Source organism: Pseudophryne corroboree, chromosome 2 (assembly GCF_028390025.1).
Source record: "Pseudophryne corroboree isolate aPseCor3 chromosome 2, aPseCor3.hap2, whole genome shotgun sequence".
Classification (NCBI taxonomy): Eukaryota; Metazoa; Chordata; class Amphibia; order Anura; family Myobatrachidae; genus Pseudophryne; species Pseudophryne corroboree.
In genome coordinates, this window is record NC_086445.1 from 33,538,562 (window position 1) to 33,557,698 (window position 19,137).

General features: G+C 47.5%; 1 protein-coding gene across 1 annotated transcript; it reads left to right on the top strand.

Moving 5' to 3' along the window:
* The first annotated feature begins 634 nt into the window (after positions 1–634).
* On the top strand, positions 635–13,032 carry LOC134994563 (dicarboxylate carrier SLC25A8-like). Its single transcript, XM_063950989.1, has 7 exons — positions 635–722; positions 7,062–7,238; positions 7,499–7,706; positions 7,943–8,140; positions 8,642–8,743; positions 10,159–10,339; positions 11,733–13,032. The coding sequence occupies exons 2-7, from the start codon at positions 7,113–7,115 to the stop codon at positions 11,845–11,847; spliced, it is 930 nt and encodes a 309-aa protein (XP_063807059.1). The 5' UTR covers positions 635–722; positions 7,062–7,112; the 3' UTR covers positions 11,848–13,032.
* The last annotated feature ends 6,105 nt before the right edge of the window (positions 13,033–19,137 follow it).

Here is a 19,137-nt window from a genome sequence, read left to right on the forward strand (position 1 = left end):
AGTCGACAGTGCTTAAGGTCGACATGAAAATGGCCGACATATGATTTAAATGGTTTACACATGTTTTTTTTCAACATCTGCTTGATTTACTATCCACGTGAATATCTATTGGGAATAGTATGTGGCGACATTTTGTACCTGTCAACCTGCTGCCAGGACCATGTGACTGCTGGGACATTATGTTGACCTATCATATCGATATATCATCCGAGCATGTAAACAGTTCAACCATGTTGCATTCTCATGTCGACCTTATGTTGACCTAACAGACCACACCCATTTGCATATATAATGATCTCATCAGAACTGTAGATATTGCAGATAATCGGATACGTAGCGGTGGTTTTGTGTTAGGGCTCCCATGAGCTACATATATTGCATGGCTGCATTGCTCAGAAACATGCATGGTGGTACTAGCTGCAATGCCACCATGCCGCTGTGTAAACAACAGTGTAACTCCCCATGTGCCGGGAATGGGGTGTGTATCTTATATTAGGGTGACAGGGCCTGTGCCTGGTGATTTACACCACCTCTGAGTCTGACCTATACAGAGACATCATCGCTGCTCAGTGATCCCTGGGCTCTGTCCCTGTTCCAGGAGACTGGTAACCTGATGAGGGTCCTGTGACCAAGGTATAAATACAGAGGGTCCTGCACCATTCACTAACACTGCTCTCTGCTGCTGGATTCATAGAGACTCCCGGAGGATTACTGGGTATCAGGTAGGAGGCACGCTGCCTACAATTCCTCTTCTCTATACTCATTCCCTTGGCACAGAATGATCCGCTGCCGAAATGGTTATTTTGCAGTTTCTTTATCCAGTTTACATCAGTAATTCGCAGATAGTTGGCTTTTTGACAGTTAAATTATTTCTATGTCTCGCTAAATATGTTTTACGCTGGCTGTCCTGTGCGGTTCCACCTATCCCACCTGCACTGTTCTACCTATTCCACCTGCACTGTTCTACCTATCCCACCTGCACTGTTCTACCTATCCCACCTGCACTGTTCTACCTATCCCACCTGCACTGTTCTACCTATCCCACCTGCATGGTTCCACCTATCCCACCTGCACTGTTCTACCTATCCCACCTGCACTGTTCTACCTATCCCACCTGCACTGTTCTACCTATCCCACCTGCATGGTTCCACCTATCCCACCTGCACTGTTCTACCTATCCCACCTACACTGTTCTACCTATCCCACCTGCACTGTTCTACCTATCCCACCTGCATGGTTCCACCTATCCCACCTGCACTGTTCTACCTATCCCACCTGCACTGTTCTACCTATCCCACCTGCACTGTTCTACCTATCCCACCTGCATGGTTCCACCTATCCCACCTGCACTGTTCTACCTATCCCACCTGCACTGTTCTACCTATCTCACCTGCACTGTTCTACCTATCCCACCTGCACTGTTCTACCTATCCCACCTGCACTGTTCTACCTATCCCACCTGCATGGTTCCACCTATCCCACCTGCACTGTTCTACCTATCCCACCTGCACTGTTCTACCTATCCCACCTGCACTGTTCTACCTATCCCACCTGCACTGTTCTACCTATCCCACCTGCATGGTTCCACCTATCCCACCTGCACTGTTTTACCTATTCCACCTGCACTGTTCTACCTATCCCACCTGCACTGTTCTACCTATCTCACCTGCATGGTTCCATCTATCCCACCTACACTGTTCTACTTATCCCACCTGCACTGTTCTACCTTTCCCACCTGCACTGTTCTACCTATCCCACCTGCACTGTTCTACCTATCCCACCTGCACTGTTCTACCTTTCCCACCTGCACTGTTCTACCTATCCCACCTGCACTGTTCTACCTATCCCACCTGCATGGTTCCACCTATCCCACCTGCACGGTTCCACCTATCCCACCTGCACTGTTCTACCTATCCCACCTGCACTGTCTACCTATCCCACCTGCACTGTTCTACCTTTCCCACCTGCAGTTCTACCTATCCCACCTGCACTGTTCTACCTATCCCACCTGCATGGTTCCACCTATCCCACCTGCACTGTTCTACCTATCCCACCTGCACTGTTCTACCTATTCCACCTGCACTGTTTTACCTTTCCCACCTGCACTGTTCTACCTATCCCACCTGCACTGTTCTACCTATCCCACCTGCGTGGTTCCACCTATCCCACCTGCACTGTTCTACCTATCCCACCTGCACTGTTCTACCTATTCCACCTGCACGGTTCCACCTATCTAACCTGCATGGTTCCACCTATCCCACCTGCATGGTTCCACCTGTCCCACTAGCATGGTTCCACCTATCCCACCTGCATGGTTCCACCTATCCCACCTGCATGGTTCCACCAATCTGACCTGTATGTTTCCACCTATCCCACCTGTATGGTTCCATCTATCCCACCTGCATGGTTCCATCTATTCTGTCTGCGCAATTTTACCTATCCCACCTGCACGATTCCAACTATTCCGCCTGTGCAATTTCACCTATCCCGCCTGCGCTGTTCCACCAATCCCGCCTATGCAGTTCCAACTATCTTGCCTGCGTAGTGCCACGTATTCTGCCTGTACTGTTCCACCTATCCCACCTGCACGGTTCCACCCCCACAGCACATCCAAGTTCTCCAAACGTTTCTGTTTATCTCATTTCGCCAGACTCTCCGTTATTGTCTTTTCTTAACCCCATTGCTCTGGTGTGTAATTTGGATTTACTGTCGGATAAATTACAATCCTACTAATATTCTCTCCGCACAACTGTAAACTGATACTACATTCAGATCGCAAATGCCGGATCCTACCCGGTAAGACAAACGTGTACTTACCGGGTGGGATCTGGCATTTGCGCTCCATTGCTGGCTTTCCGACCCGGCAATATACCGGGTCGGTTGCCATAGCAGCGGAGGGCGCAGCAGGGGCGGGGGTGGAGGCGGCGCCGGGAGATGAGCTCATCTCCTGCGCCGCCTCTGCCTATGCTGTGAATGGGAGCCGATTCGCATCGGAACGGCTCCCGTTCACACTGCGCCTGACCCGGTAATCAACCCGGTAAGAACTAAGAACCCTTCTTTTTTACCGGGTTGAATTACCGGGTCAGGCGACCCGCTAATTCAGAATTGGACCTTTCACATCGCACACGGACCCGTTGCCGTGTCGGTACCCGGGTTTTCAGTGCGATGTGAAAGGGGTGTGAACCAGGGAATGTATGTGCGATATACAGTGTGTCATAAGTAAATGGGGTGTTTACAGCAAAGCTTAATAGAATTGTGAATGTTTGTCTATATGAGAAATATGAATCCGTGTGAATTGTGAGCTGTACGTCTGTCCTGTAATACGTTATGGTTTATTACGTGCTGACAGGATATATTTAGCATGAAGTTTCAGTCACACCCGGAGGGGGATTAGGAATTAAATGGAGGAGATGACTGCGATGTTTTATATGTTTTGTCCTCTCAGAAATGAATGAAAGAGATTCCTATGGAAGAATAGAATAGTGCGTGTGACTGTCTATAACACAGCATATGTGCACCAGCAGTGTCACTATGGGGGAGGTGTATCAAACCTTGGAGAGAGATAAAGTACCAGACAGTCGGCTCCTGTCATTTTTCAAACACAGCCTGTAACATGGCAGTTAGGAGCTGGTTGGACGGAACTTTATCTCTCTCCACTCGACATCTCTCTAAGGCTTAGTACATAGGCCCCTCAGTGCCGTTCCAGTCACCAACAACGTTGCCAGTCTTATTCCTCACAGCCTTTAGAGGTGCATAGCAACATAAGTAATGCTGAGCTGCCGCAATAGGCGGTAACATGCGCAGACATCGCCGCGATGGGTGGCGGCACATCGCCTACAACTGAATTGCTCCCTTAATCTAGAAGAAACTCACATTGTGCTAGAGAGTAAATAATAACATTTCCTCAGATGTCGGGATAAGAGCCCAAGAGGGAGATGTACTAAGCCTTAGGGGTACATTTACTAAAGGTTCTAAAAATTAAACGTGGTGAGGTTGCCCATAGCAACCAGTCAAATGCTATCATTTTCTAGGATGTAATAGAGAACTGATACACAGAGTCTGATTGGTTGCTAGGGGCAACATCACTTTTCATTTTTAGAACCTCTTTACCCCTTACAGAGAGATAAAGTAACAGCCAATCAGCTCCTGTCATGTTATAAGCTGTGATTGAAAAATGACAGTTAGGAGCTGATTGGTTGGTACTTTATCTCTCTCCACGTTATTACCCTCCAGGGCTTAGTACATCTGCCCCCAAATGAGGAATTGTGTGTATTGGGTATTAGTACCAAACATCTATATAATACTCAGCAGTGAACTGTCCCCTCTCCGTCATACGCAGTGGGAGTAGGGACAGGTGCCGCAGGCTCCCACCGCAGAGGCGTGATAGACCAGCAGGAGAGAAGTGCCGACACAGTATAGCGGGCGGTGTCGGTGTTAGGGCTGGGATGACATGGCGTATGCTGGTTACTAATTACCAGTAATAATAAGTAGATGATGACAGTAATGATGATGAATTATGAATGTTGGTCATAATTAATGAGTAGAAATATAACGTGTATGGCAGTATTAGTGTCACATATCAGTATAAGTGTCACATATCAGTATAAGTGTCACATATCAGTATAAGTGTCACATATCAGTATTAGTGTCACATATCAGTATTAGTGTTACGGTGGCCTCCAGGGACACAGGGTCAGCGCAGGACGTGACTCACACCTCACTTGGCAGGGCGGCAGGCGACGTATCCCGTTACTGGCTCGTGGGCCTTGTGATATGTACGTCTCCTCACAGCGTTCCTCGGTGGTCAGCATACCTGGGCGAGGTCACGTTTAATAGCACATCAACAAGTCTCACCCTTGCCCCATATCCCTGTCTGCGTGTACTCGGGGCACCTCCCAGCTGGCTGCGGGCACAGGCCATATAACCATATACAGGATTACGCGGCCCAATAAAGAAAAAACTTTGTTTAGTTGCCAAGGAGATTTGAACAGTATTTCAAGGTTGCGGAATTAAAAAATTCAAGTGATAATGGATTAATAGGAAACTTAGACATGACGCGTGCGTATGGGAATCTACCGGGACATTCTAGAACAGGCCTGGCCAACCTGTGGCTCTCCAGCTGTTGGGAAACTACAAATCCCAGCATGCCCTGCTACAGTATTACTTTTAGGTAATGCTAGAACTAGGGCAGGGAATGCTGGGATGTGTAGTTTCACAACAGCTGGAGAGCCACAGGTTGGCCAGGCCTGTTCTAGAAGGTGAGACATGCGGATATTCTCGGTGCTCACTCCGCGATCATTCTACAATATTCCCCTCCATATATATAAGTGATCGCCCGCTGTCAGGTGACAGGTTAGTGGTTCTTATTGTCCATTATGTGGCTACTAGATCAGAAGAGTCTTGCAGTCTCATAGGTAACATAACCGAAAGCTGCAGTTTGGTTGATTCAAACACAGGGTCAGTGCATATGATATTACAAGGAGGATAATGGTTGTGATTTACTGTCTTAAATTTGTCCAGCATCAGGATCACGACGAGCTGTGTCCACGTTACGGTGGTTTGTGATGCAGGAGGGAAGAAATGCTTCAATAAGGAGGTTTCTGTGCTGGGTAGATACTGTATATATTATTTTATATTACCACATAGCGATTGCTGGTCAGTAAGTGTACAGAGGAGAAACATTAAACTTTTCATAGTTGGAAACATTAAGTAATTTAAAGACACGTGATAGAGTTTAGTCAGCAGCAAGTTGCACAATGCAGAGATACATATGTGACCTGAATTATATATATTCCCCCAAGCTGTCACTTTTATTATATATGTTACAATGAAAACATCACATGACTTTCCAAGCTGAAACGAATCAAACCCTACAAGAAAAACAAATTGTGGGTGTGAGTTGTTTAATGCTTGTTGCCATATTTGCAGTAAATCTTTTTTGGGCTGTGTACATTACTTGCAGTATATTCAGCACTCTGAGCGAGGTCACTGTGTCAGGAAGGAGATGGTGGAACTGTGCTGTGTCTAAGACAGGATCAGAGTATATTACCCAGGTGACAGAGATGTCCGTATTACGCTGACGTAAGGTGTCCAATCCCACCGCTTGGCTTTGAGTGCAGGGCAGCAGGATAGTGGCGGCAGCTGGATGAGATCCGAATATTCAGCTCTTGTGTTCAACTTTGGAATCAGGACCATTACTGTTTATCTTTCAACCACATTTACCAATATTGCTGATAATAATGTTAGACTCCTAGTCTCCCGGATTAGGGTGACGTCACCCGGACTCCTGGGACAGCGAGTAATACTCCTGGGAGAGAGTTATTTATTTATTACCAGTTATTTATATAGCACACACATATTCTGCAGCGCTTTACAGAGAATACTTAGCCATTCACATGAGTCCCTGCCCCAGTGGAGCTTACAATCTATTCCCTACCACATGTACACACATTCACGCTAGGGTTAATTTTTGTTGGGATCCAATTAACCTAACAGTATATTTTTGGATTGTGGGAGGAAACCGGAGTACCCGGAGGAAACCCACGCAAGTACGGGGAGAATATACAAACTCCACACAGTTACAGCCATGGTGGGAATCGAACCCATGACCTCAGTGCTGTGAGGCAGTAATGCTAACCATTACACCATCCGTACTGCCCCAATTTATCTCCCTTGCAGGGTTATCAGGGATTTAAAGCAACGGTGCAGCTCGTTTCATCATGCCCAGCCCACTTTAGAAGGAAGGGGCACAATTATGCAATTAGTATCATCATATAATTGCCCCATACACTGGATGATGCCAATGGCCTCATCAAATCACACTCATCTCTTCTTTTCATGCATAAGCACCACCTCTCCCAGACACGAGGTCTAAAGTCTAGGCAAGTATCTCGAAAATTAGTCAAATGATTTTGGTGGGATTATGTTGGAGTATTATGCCCACACTGGGACCACATCAATGGTGGTGTCGGGGGAACTGAACATTCATGGAGAAGATAGTGCTTAATCAGGGCAGACAGGTTTGGTGAAGATTAATCTGGTATAATGTGCCATCTTTCTAGGTAACCAGCAACTCCTCGCTGACCCACGGCCTTGTCTGTCATTGAAGGAAGATGGTTGGACTGAAGCCCTCAGACGTTCCTCCTACATTCATGGTGAAATTTGTGGGAGCTGGAACAGCGGCTTGTATAGCTGACTTAGTCACCTTCCCACTGGACACCGCGAAAGTCCGATTGCAGGTACATTTAATGGAAACATCTACATATCAGATCATTTGGGGTCTACGTACTAAGCCTTGGAGAGAGATAAAGTGGATGGAGATAAAGTACCATCCAATCACCAGGAGCTGATTAGCTGGTACTTTACCTCCGTCCACTCTATCTCTTTCCAAGTTTAGTACATAGACCCCAAAGTCATCTAGGCCACAATCTAGGAAATAGGAATGAAACCTACATAGTCCAAGTTTTGTATTTATCTTTGGCCTTCGTCCCATCCGTAGATCCAAGGGGAGTGTTTGGCCGAGCCGAACATCAGAATTGTCCACTACAAGGGGGTGATGGGGACAATTTCCACCATGGTGAGGATGGAGGGAGCAGCCAGCCTCTACAATGGACTGGTGGCCGGTCTGCAGAGACAGATGACTTTTGCGTCTATCCGAATCGGCCTCTACGACTCAGTCAAGCAGTTCTACTGTCGCCATTCAGAGAGTGAGTAGAATCTTTGCTTCGTATTTCAAAAATTTTGGGCTTCAGCTTGTCCTAGATTATATCAACAGAGAACTTCAATAACAAGAGGTTACAAGCCTGGTGCTTTTCCATTGTTACTTCATGTCACGTGTGTGGTCTATGCACTGCAACGTCTATATATCATGTAGGGCACATATGAATTTTGTCTTGGTGCCAAGATGCAATATATTTTATTTTAAAGTGTTCTGTTCTCGCAGATTCCGGAGTCACCTGCCGGCTGCTGGCCGGTTCCACAACGGGGGCCCTGGCTGTGGCCTTTGCTCAGCCAACGGACGTGGTGAAAGTGAGATTCCAGGCCCATGTTAAATTCATTGATGGTAACCGGAGGTATAACGGGACGGTAGATGCCTATAAGACCATCGCCAGGGAGGAAGGAGTCCGGGGACTGTGGAAAGGTAGCAAAACGCCCAATAATTTCATGTAGAGTATGGGTCATGTATTGTGGCGGAACGAGGGCTTGTGACGGTACCTGTTCCTTTGCCTCAGGATGGCGTTAACTGAACAATTATTTAAAAACATGCTTGATTGAAACAGGATTTTTTTTAATCTCCATTATCTCCAAAATGGTTGCTTATAATGAACAGGGACAGTTTCCACCTTTTTTATATTCATTTGGGCACTGGCCCGCTGTATCCGTCATATGTTGGCAAATCGGATGTTTTCCACAGAAAGAGATCGTGGTTAAAAACTGCCGCACTATTCACGGCAAATTATAAGAATTCCATACTCGTAAAGCCAGTTCAGGTTAATTTATCTCCAATAAAATTGATAATGTCCACTTTAGCCACACTCAAGCCCAAATTAAATCATATTGTATATATACATGTTGATCATTTTTTATTGGTTTTGGCAAGCAAAATATTTAGTGACTGACCGATTCCTTCTCTCCTCCATAGGGACCCTGCCCAACATCACCCGCAATGCCATCGTAAACTGCGCAGAACTGGTCACCTATGACCTCATCAAGGAAGCCATACTAAACCATCAGCTACTGACAGGTAACTGTCATAGTGCAGGCAGGAAAACGTTCCAAGCCACGAGTCAGATTATAGGCAGATTATAGGAATTTATGTTATATAATGATGAAAGGTCTCAATAATGTCTCACCCAAACTTATAGCTTTTCTGTAAACCAGGAGAAACCATTGAGATAACAGAGTGAATACACCAGACACATTCCTCCCAAACTTTTTGCTTTTGGAAGGGCAGTCATAATTTTTTAGGACTGTCCCACCATCCCAAGCGTGGCCTCATCTACTAGGGGTATGGACACCTCCCCCTGTGTGTCTCAAGCACACGTTCATTCCGCTTTGGAGTCCTCCAGTGTTGGGAGGTATGACACAGGTCATCATGAATAGCCATTGAAAGTTTAACCACTGATGGTCCATCGGTGCTTAGCATCTGCAAACCGACCGTTGATGGATAGCTCTGCTTTGTGACAAGCCATGAAGCTGGGCCAATCAGGAGGATGATGGGTAGTTAGTGGTGCATGAGTTGGTGGGCTTTCTGTTTCCCCTGTCTCGGGGCAAGTAGAAAAATCATTGCTACACCTCTGCCATTGATGGCAGAGAACCATTGGATCTCCAATCACTATCGGTGGTAAATAATTAATGGCTGTTAACTATTGATGGTTGGTGGCCATCCCTAGAGGTCACTTATAAATCACAAATGGTCTGGTCCACAATGCAAAGTAACTTCCAATCTGATGTGACCCTTAATTTGCTCAAATGCACCTTTTCCTCCCTCATGGCACATAGGTTCAAGGAGCGAGACAGCATTTCTATAGAGGCAGCAGGAGCAGAGGGATATTGGGGTGGGGGAGTTGGGCGAAGTAAAGGGTTCCCGGGTCTGCCATTGGAAATTTTGGCCCAGCCTTGACCATAGACAGTAAATGTGCTTCATAAAGGACCTCTGGTGGGTCAATGGGTAATAGTGAAAGTGGCTGGATGAAATCATCAGATCCTCAGGGGCCCTCACCAGTTCCATGCTGGCCATTATAATTTTGAGACATCTTCAGATCATAGGGCAGAGAGAGTTTCCCCTCCCAAAGTGATGGTAGTTGTGAAACATATTGTTCTATTAAATTGATGGAAGGTGCAAATATATTTTGTTTTAACTATTATTTTAAGGTGAATATTTGCTGTCTACCTTGTAAACATAGAACAGTATCATCAGTCTAGATGTTACATACTGTATACCATTAATTTGTAGAAAACTGTATACAGCAAAGACTAACATATACTGTATATATTATTAACAGATGTGATTATTATAGTTATTGTGGCACTTAGCGCGCTGCAGCTGGTGTATTCACCACGGTATAACATTTATTAATACGTAAGGCTCTGATTTCCAATGAGCCACTTGCAGTAGGGACACAAGCGGGCTAACCCCAATGGTATTGGCTATTCCAGATAATCTGCCGTGTCATTTCGTGGCTGCATTTGGCGCTGGATTCTGTACCACAGTGGTGGCGTCTCCGGTGGACGTGGTGAAGACTCGGTACATGAACTCTACCGCTGGCCAGTACAAGAACGCATTAAACTGCGCCGTTACCATGGTGATAAACGAAGGCAACACGGCATTCTACAAAGGGTACGCCCTCAACCACAACCGGAAGCGTAAACTTGTGATAATACAGCAGCGCCTGATTCAGAATTGCATGCGACTCTGCCGGTATTACGTAACAGGCCATAAACACAGTTGACCTTTTGTACCTTTGACCTTGCCGACCTATTGCATGTCAGCCATATGGGTCTGACCTATGGACTGTCTTATTAGACACTGTCTATCAATACATTGGAACCCCTTGGAATCATAGTGATTAGAACTAAACAACACAGGGTTACAGTATATTATAATGGGAATGTGCTACCAACCGTAAAAAGGAGTCTATTCATGAAGCAATGAAAAGTGTGGAGAAGTGAGCCAGTGGATAATTTGCCCATGGCGACCAATCAGCATTGAAGTAACATATATAATTTGCATACTATACAATTGTACAGAGCAGCTGATTGGTTGCCATGGGCAACTTCTCCACAGGCTCACTTCTCCACACTTTTCACTGCTTTATGAATAGACCCCAAAAACGGTAAATGTTATCGGTGTTTCTGTGGCCTACAGGGGATCCGGTCTGAAGATCGACAGTGTCTAGGTCAACAATGTTTAGGTCGACCACTATAGGTCGACAGTCACTAGGTCGACATGGATGGAAGGTCGACAGGGTTTCTAGGTCGACATGTGCTAGGTCGACAGGTCTAAAGGTCGACATTAGTTTTTTTTTTTTAAATCTTTTTTTGAATTTTTTCATACTTAACGATCCATGTGGACTACGATTGGAACGGTAAAGTGTGCCGAGCGAAGCGGTAGCGGAGCGAAGGCACCATGCCGGAAGCATGGCAAGCGAAGCGAGCCATGCGAGGGGACACGGTGCGCTAATTTGGGATCCCGGTCACTTTACGAAGAAAACGACACCCAAAAAAAAAAAAAACTCATGTCGACCTTTAGACCTGTCGACCTAGCACATGTCGACCTAGAAACCATGTCGACCTTCCATCCATGTCGACCTAGTGACTGTCGACCTATAGTGGTCGACCTAGACACTGTCATAAAACGAACCACACCCGGCCTGCAGGCCTCATATCTTTATACGGGCCACAAATCTCCTCTACAATTATTCTCTCTTTTTTATTTGACAGAATCAGTTACATTATTCCTTTTAATACAATATAATGGAGCATAATAAGATAACTGTATGGGAGGACCTTCATGTCCTGGCTGACCTGGACTTACACCCTCTTCTCCCAGGACTGTTGGTCCTCCAGTACCCTGGGGTGAGTTTGCCTAAGAGTAGGTAACCCAACTGAATCATCTACCCTTGTGTACTGCTTGTCTTCATGGCTTGCTCGCTGTATAAAACTCTCACATTATGTATACTGCATAGTAACAAGGGTAATAAGTAGTAATCCATGGACTCTTTCCCCCACAGGTTCATGCCGGCGTTCCTGAGGCTGGGCTCCTGGAACATTGTCATGTTTGTCAGCTATGAGCAGCTGAAGAGAGCGATGATGATGGCTCATGGATCCTGGGAGAGTCCCCACTAGAGAGGACCTCATGCGCCAAGGTTTCGCTAACCCAGGGATCATAAGATGCCGACCTTTGGTGAGATACCCCTACTTCCAGGGGGAGAAGCCTCAGCACCGTGGGCTGTTGCTATCTAATTTCATGTTGGACACAAAGCATAAAGATGCCTACTGAAAAGTCCTCAAGACACAAAGAGAGGAGAGTGGAGACTGTTAGTCGTTCCTTGAGGACTGATAGAGAGCATGGAGGCATGACGTAACAGATGAATGATGAAACTTTTGTTTACACTGAGAAGTCTCAGACTCTACATCCTACAGTGCCATATGGAACAGCCATAATCAGCACCTTGCCCATGGGCACTTCTCCTGCCAGGACTCAGCCCAGGAGCACTACCTCCTACTGCCAGTGCTCAGCCCAAGGGCACTACCTCCTCCTGCCAGTGCTCAGCCCAAGGGCACTACCTCCTCCTGCCAGTGCTCAGCCCAAGGGCACTACCTCCTACTGCCAGTGCTCAGCCCAAGGGCACTACCTCCTCCTGCCAGTGCTCAACCCAAGGGCACTACCTCCTCCTGCCAGTGCTCAGCCCAAGGGCACTACCTCCTCCTGCCAGTGCTCAGCCCAAGGGCACTACCTCCTCCTGCCAGTGCTCAGCCCAAGGGCACTACCTCCTCCTGACAGTGCTCAGACCAAGGGTGCTACCTCCTGCTTCCATTGCCCAGCCCAAGGGCACTACCTTTCCTTCCAGGGCTCAGCCCAAGAGCACTACCTCCTCCTGCCAGTGCTCATCCCAGGGGCACTACATCCTCCTTCCAGTGCTCAGGCCAAGGGCACTACGTTCTCCTCCCGGGGCTCAGCCAAAGGGCCCTTCAATTGCCAGTGCTTAGCCAAACGGCACTATCTTCTCCTGACAGTCAGTGCTCAGCCCAAGAGCACTACCTCCTCCTAGCAGTGCTCAGCCCAATGGTACTAACTCCTTCTTGCAGTGCTCAGGCCAAGGCCACTGCCTCCTCCTGACAGTGCAAAGCTCAAGAACACTAGCTCCTCCTGACAGTGCTCAGTCCAAAGGCACTACCTTCTCCTGCCAGTGCTCAGCCCAAGGGCACTACCTCCTCCTTCCAGTGCTCAGCCTAAGGGCACTACCTCCTCTGGGTGTAGTATGGTATGCCGGCGGCCGGGCTCCCGGCGACCAGCATACCGGCGCCGGGAGCCCGACCGTCGGCATACCGACACTGTGGCGAGCGCAAAGGAGCCCCTTGCGGACTCGCTGCGCTCGCCAGGCTACGGGCACGGTGCGCTATTTTATTCTCCCTCCACGGGGGTCGTGGACCCCCACGAGGGAGAATAGATGTCGGTATGCCGGGTGTCGGGATTCCGGCGCTGGTATACTGTGCGCCGGGATCCCGACATTCGGCTTACTGAAGACCACCCCCTGATCCTTGCAGTGCTCAGCCCAAGGGCACAACCTCTTTTTGCCAGTGCTAAACCCGTGGGCACTACCTCCTCCTGCCAGTGCCCAGCCCAAAGGCACAACCTCTTCCTGCCAGTGCTAAACCCGTGGGCACTACCTCCTCCTGCCAGTGCCCAGCCTGAGTGCACTACCTTCTCCTGCCAAACTAACTAAAGATCTGGCTATGGGCCTAATTCAGATCTGATCGCAGCAGCAAAATAGTTTTCCAATGGACAAAACCATGTACACTGCAGGGGAGGGGGGGCAGATGTAACATGTGCAGAGAGAGTTAGATTTGGGTGGGGTGTGTTCAAACTGAAATCTAAATTGCAGTGTAAAAATAAAGCAGCCAGTATTTACCCTGCACAGAAACAAAATAACCCCCCCCCCCCAAATCTACATCTCTCTGCACATGTTACGTCTGCCCCCCCTGCAGTGCACATGGGGGGTCATTCCGAGATGTTTGCTAGCTGCATTCGTTCGCTGTGCAGCGATGAGGCAAAAAAATGGCACTTCTGCACATGCGTATGCGGCGCAATGCGCACGCGCGACGTATTATTACAACGAATTATGTAGTTTCACACAGGGTCTAGCGAAGCTTTTCAGTCGCACTGCTGACCGCAGAGTGATTGACATGAAGTGGGCATTTCTGGGTGTCAACTGACCGTTTTCAGGGAGTGTTTGAAAAAACACAGGCGTGCCAGGAAAAACGCAGGCGTGGCTGGGAGAACGCAGGGCGTGTTTGTGACGTCAAAACAGGAACTGAATAGTCTGAAGTGATCGGAAGCGCTGAGTAGGTTTTGAGCTACTCTAAAACTGCACAAAAAATTGTTGTAGCCGCTCTGCGATCCTTCCGTTCGCACTTCTGCTAAGCTAAAATACACTCCCAGTGGGAGGCGGCATAGCGTTTCACGGCTGCTAAAACTGCTAGCGAGCGAACAACTCAGAATGACCCCATGGTTTTGCCCATTAGCTAACAAATGTGCTGCTGCGATTAGATCTGAATTACCCCCTATGTTTTATGCCCAACATTAACTTTTCAGGTGCTAAATCTCATTTGCTGTGTGTACGAGAAAGGAAAAGAACCGTTATCAATGCAAGAGTAATATAGAATATCAGGGCAGAGAACAGCTTCCAGACACTTGGCAAAGAGAAGGATCTTTTTATAAATGAATGCAGAGTACACGCAGCCTTCCCAGCTCCTGACAGCGATAACAGAATAAAGTGCATGTGAGCATTATATCAGATATACCGTTATCACTAATACCCCTTTTACACTCGCAGAAAAATCCCGGGATATTGCACGTGAACGCGCATCATCCTGGGATTTTTGTGAGTGTGAAAGGGTACGGGGACAATTTCCTGGGACGAGTATCCCGGGATTTCAACCCAGGTCTCGACCTGGGTTGAATTCGGGACCGTCCCGGGAAGCTGGCAGTGTAAACGGGTATACCGGGTCAAAGCGACTCTGCGTAGGAGGAGGCGGTGCTCGGAGAAGATTATCTCCAAGCACCGCCTTCGGGAGACTCAGCGGTGATGTCACCGACCCGGCAATATGCCGGGTCAGCCCGCTAATGTGAAAGGGTCATTCCCGGGAATGTGTCCCGGCAAATATACCGGGACACATTCCCGGGAATGACTTTTCCTGCGAGTGTAAAAGGGGCTTAACAGATATTGGACAAATAGAGTTAAAAACAGAATTTCTTAATTAAAAAAAAAAATTTTTTTTTTTTACAGAGTTATACCGAACAGCGGATTTTAAATGCAGTGAGAGTTATTAGCTTCAGCTTTTAGCTTTTCTGGACTACGTCTTGTACGTGTAAAATTGGCTTAATATGTCAGTGAGAAGGCTGGCCTCAGAGGCGTGACTCTGGATGAACGCTTGAATCTGGTCATTTGGGAACTGAGTTCCTCCAAGAAATTTTCCGTAGGAACGGCGTTGCTTTAGGGGTCCATTATATGAGTATAGTCTGGGGAGTATCTGACTGCTGTGAGATTGGCGTCGCTGCTGGCGGTACCTGCACACATCATTGCTGCTCAGATGAGTAACAGCCGAGACCTCAGATGACGGCACTTGCTGGGAGGGTTGCACTGCTCGTCGGAGTGACAAAGGGGGCAGGCCCAGAGATCAGCAGAGTATCACCTGATGGAGGATTAGCGTCACAGTAATGAGCAGCACCCAGCGTGGGGGAGCCGTTACTATGTGTACGATGTGTGGTGCTCAGTGTACATTCCGTGCTGTGACTTAAATACTGTCACTTGTTTCTTCATTTAAGCTGAAGTATTAAACTTGAAATCTCATTCGCGTTTACAAATAAACCAATAAAAGTATTATATTACTCCTGCTGTTACAGCCAGCATCATTGTCTGTGTACCGCACACTATTTATACGTTACCAGTAATTTTTATAGCGCACACATATTCCACTGCGCTGTACAGAGAATATATATGGTCACCAATATCAGTCCCTGCACCAGTGGAGCTTACAATCTCTATTCCCTATCAAATGGACATCTACACAGTATGTTTGTGGACTGGATGAGGAAACCGGAGCACCTGGAGGAAATCCACACAATCACCTGAGAACATACAAACTCCACACAGATAAGGCCATGGTGGGAATCTAACGCAAGACCTTAGTGCTGTGCTGTATAGAGAATATTTGTTCATCCATATCTGTCCCTGCACCAGTGGAGCCTACAATTTCTATTCCCTCTCAAATGAAATCAGGGCAGAGGGGGGAAATCCACGCAAGCATGTGAGAACATACAAACTCCACACATATAGGGTAATTGTGGGAATCTAACCCAAGGCCTCAGTGCTTGGAAGCAGCATGCTAACCTTTGTGCTACTGTGCTGTCCCACTATTATTCACAATACATCACTATGTGAGAGTGGTGTGGCTTTGTACCTCTGGTTCTGCTGCAGCTGCCCCATTCCTCACTTCCCCTCTCCCAGGCTTTATGTGGGGTTTAGCATTCTCCCACTGACTCTCACCCTCTCTCCCTGTAACCTGCTCTCTCTCTGGGGTACATTTACTAAGGTGGGAGATTTTTAGAACTGGTGATGTTGCCCATAGCAACCAATCAGATTATATCTATTATCTGCTAGAAGCAGCTAGAAAAATGGTAAGTAGAATCTGATTGGTTGCCATGGGCAACATCACCAGTTCTAACAATCTCCCACCTTAGTAAATTTACCCCTCTGTGTCCACGAGGCAACACAATCCACAGCTACCTCAGTGACCGGCCAACCAAGTGGCTCTTCCCAGGCATCGGAGCAGCTGTTTCCATCAGCCAGTCCATGTGTACACGTGTGCCCTCCTGTGTGTGTCTGGTGTATGTCTCTTTCCTCTCTGTTTCATTTCTGTATGACTTACCGGTGCCTGGGCATATGCAGAGCTGGTTGGAAATGCCGCTGCTTACTTGGAGGCAGCAGCGATTACTGATGCGCTGACTCCCGTGCTTTGGTTCTAATTTCATCCTCATGTTTTCATTTTGCAAACAGGTGTTTTTGGGTCGGATGCAGTTTTTGGTTCAGTAAAAACAAAATTGATAAATTATTGTTAATAATAATAATAATAATCATAATAATACAAAAAGTCGATAATCATTATAATAATCGGTAAAACAGCTACAATCGTGTCATTTTTGCAATCCAAAACCCCAAATTAGGTTTTAAAATCTGAATTCGGAAGATGCGAACCAGGACTCGCTTTGGACCGGATCTCCTCAATCACTTGACGTCTGCAGCCGCAGTGCGTCTGACAATGCAGGACCCGTATTGAACATGCGCAGTGCGGGTCTGACGCACGCGCAAGGTACCAAACACTGGTACATTGCGCCTGCTGACACAACAGCGCCGGGTCCTGAATCAGGGCCTATAACTGTATATTCGCCTGTATGCAGAATTCATGCGGTGTGCCTATCCGCGTGCCTGTATTGTTACCGGTCACCATTTTGCATCATGTGAAACTGTAAGCCTGCCCCCTGTCTGTCGGGTTCTGTACTGCAGTCCCTGCGACAGTCGACAATTGCAGCCAGTGTGATAATAGTGTTACAGAGAACATGACTGGATGAGGCCGGTCCCTGATACCAGACACCTCATGCAGCGGCCACACTTCTGAGGCGTCCCATGGGTAAGCATAGCTACTTGAACTTGAGAAGCAGCTCGGGACATCTACAGTACCACAGCTAAATATACCGGCCCTTCCAGGAAATATAAAGGCGTTGTTCTACGTCACACATGCTTCTCGTGTGCTGGGACCTCACGTACACTGTGGAGGCGGCCATTTTGTTGGCCAAGATCCACATGGCCTATCAGCTCATTAGGATATAGCTGTTTCCTATTAGTATGTATTATTATTATTATTATTATTATTATCAGTATTATTATAGTTTATTGAACATATGTGCGTATTTGGACTTTACTGACCATATGGGTGGTCATTCCGAGTTGTTCGCTCGTTGCCGTTTTTCGCAACGCAGCGATTAGGTGGAAATTGCGCGTGCACATGGTACGCAGCGCGCATGCGCTTAGTTATTTAACACAAAACTTAGTAGATTTGCTGCGGCTCGAGCGGCGCTTTTCAGTCGCTCTGCTGATCGGTGAGTGATTGACAGGAAAGGGGCGTTTCTGGGCGGCAACTCAGCGTTTTCCGGGAGTGTGCTAAAAAACGCAGGCGTGCCAGGTAAAAACGCGGGAATGTATGGAGAAACGGGGGAGTGGCTGGCCGAACGCAGGGCGTGTTTGTGACGTCAAACCAGGAACTAAACGGACTGAGCTGATAGCAGTGTAGGAGTAGGTCTGGAGCTACTCAGAAACTGCAAGGAATTATTTAGTAGCAGTTCTGCTAATCTTTCGTTCGCTATTCTGCTAAACTAAGATACACTCCCAGAGGGCGGCGGCCTAGCGTGTGCAATGCTGCTAAAAGCAGCTAGCGAGCGAACACCATTGTACAAGCAACAGGCAAACAGCATGCAAGATGGTGTGTAGTATATACAAAGCATACTTGCCTAGTCCTCCAGAACAGCCAGGATGCTCCCGAAAATAGCGTGGCACTCCCGGCCGCCCCAGAAGAGTAGGCAAGCATCAGATCACTGGCGACACCGTCGGCCGGCTGAGTGACCCAAGATGTTAAGCAGAACGGCCGTCGCAGCTCCATCACTAAAGCCGCGAGATCTCTGTTGGAAGATGGGGACCCTGGCCTCGCCACTCCCACAAAATGGAGGCGGCACACTTCTGTATTGGGAAATGGAGGCCATCGCCGCCCCCTCCCCACCGCCAAATGGCTGCAGACTGTCAACTAATTGATGTCCGCAGCTGTACTATGTCCAACAACGCACAACATGTACTACACATGAGCAGTACGGGTCTGGTGCATGTGCAATGTACAGAACATCGGTACATGGCGTCCAATTGTACCTTCAACTCTAGAAGTTAGGCCGACCCCTGATCCAGAGACCACCCCCGTTACAAGGACGCCTGCACTTCCCAATAAACCACATACGCTGCTGACCACCTCTGTGCTGGTCCCATAACAACCTGGATCCGTTTATCCTGGAAAACGTTGCAATGCATGCTTTTCTTTCAACTATGGCTCTCCAGCAGTTGTGGAACTACAAGTGCCAACATGACCATTCGGTTTAATAGACTAAGTAGCCTCTGCCACTGGTGAATAAAGTTATATTTATTACCTATAAGAGGCATAGGAGAATATTTACTAAAGTGAGGGTTTATAGAAGTGGAGATGTTGCCTATAGCAACCAATCAGATTCTTCTTATCATTTATCTAGAATGCAGAAGGTAATAGCTAGAATCCGTTGGTTGCTACGGGCAACATCTCCACTTTTATAAACCCACA

Coding starts and splice junctions, on each gene's coding strand:
- LOC134994563 (XM_063950989.1), top strand. CDS start 7,113: ATGGTTGGACTGAAGCCCTCAGACGTTCCTCCTACATTCATGGTGAAA. Junction 7,707..7,942: donor CTACTGTCGCCATTCAGAGA/GTGAGTAGAATC, acceptor CTGTTCTCGCAG/ATTCCGGAGTCACCTGCCGG. Junction 10,340..11,732: donor AACACGGCATTCTACAAAGG/GTACGCCCTCAA, acceptor TTTCCCCCACAG/GTTCATGCCGGCGTTCCTGA.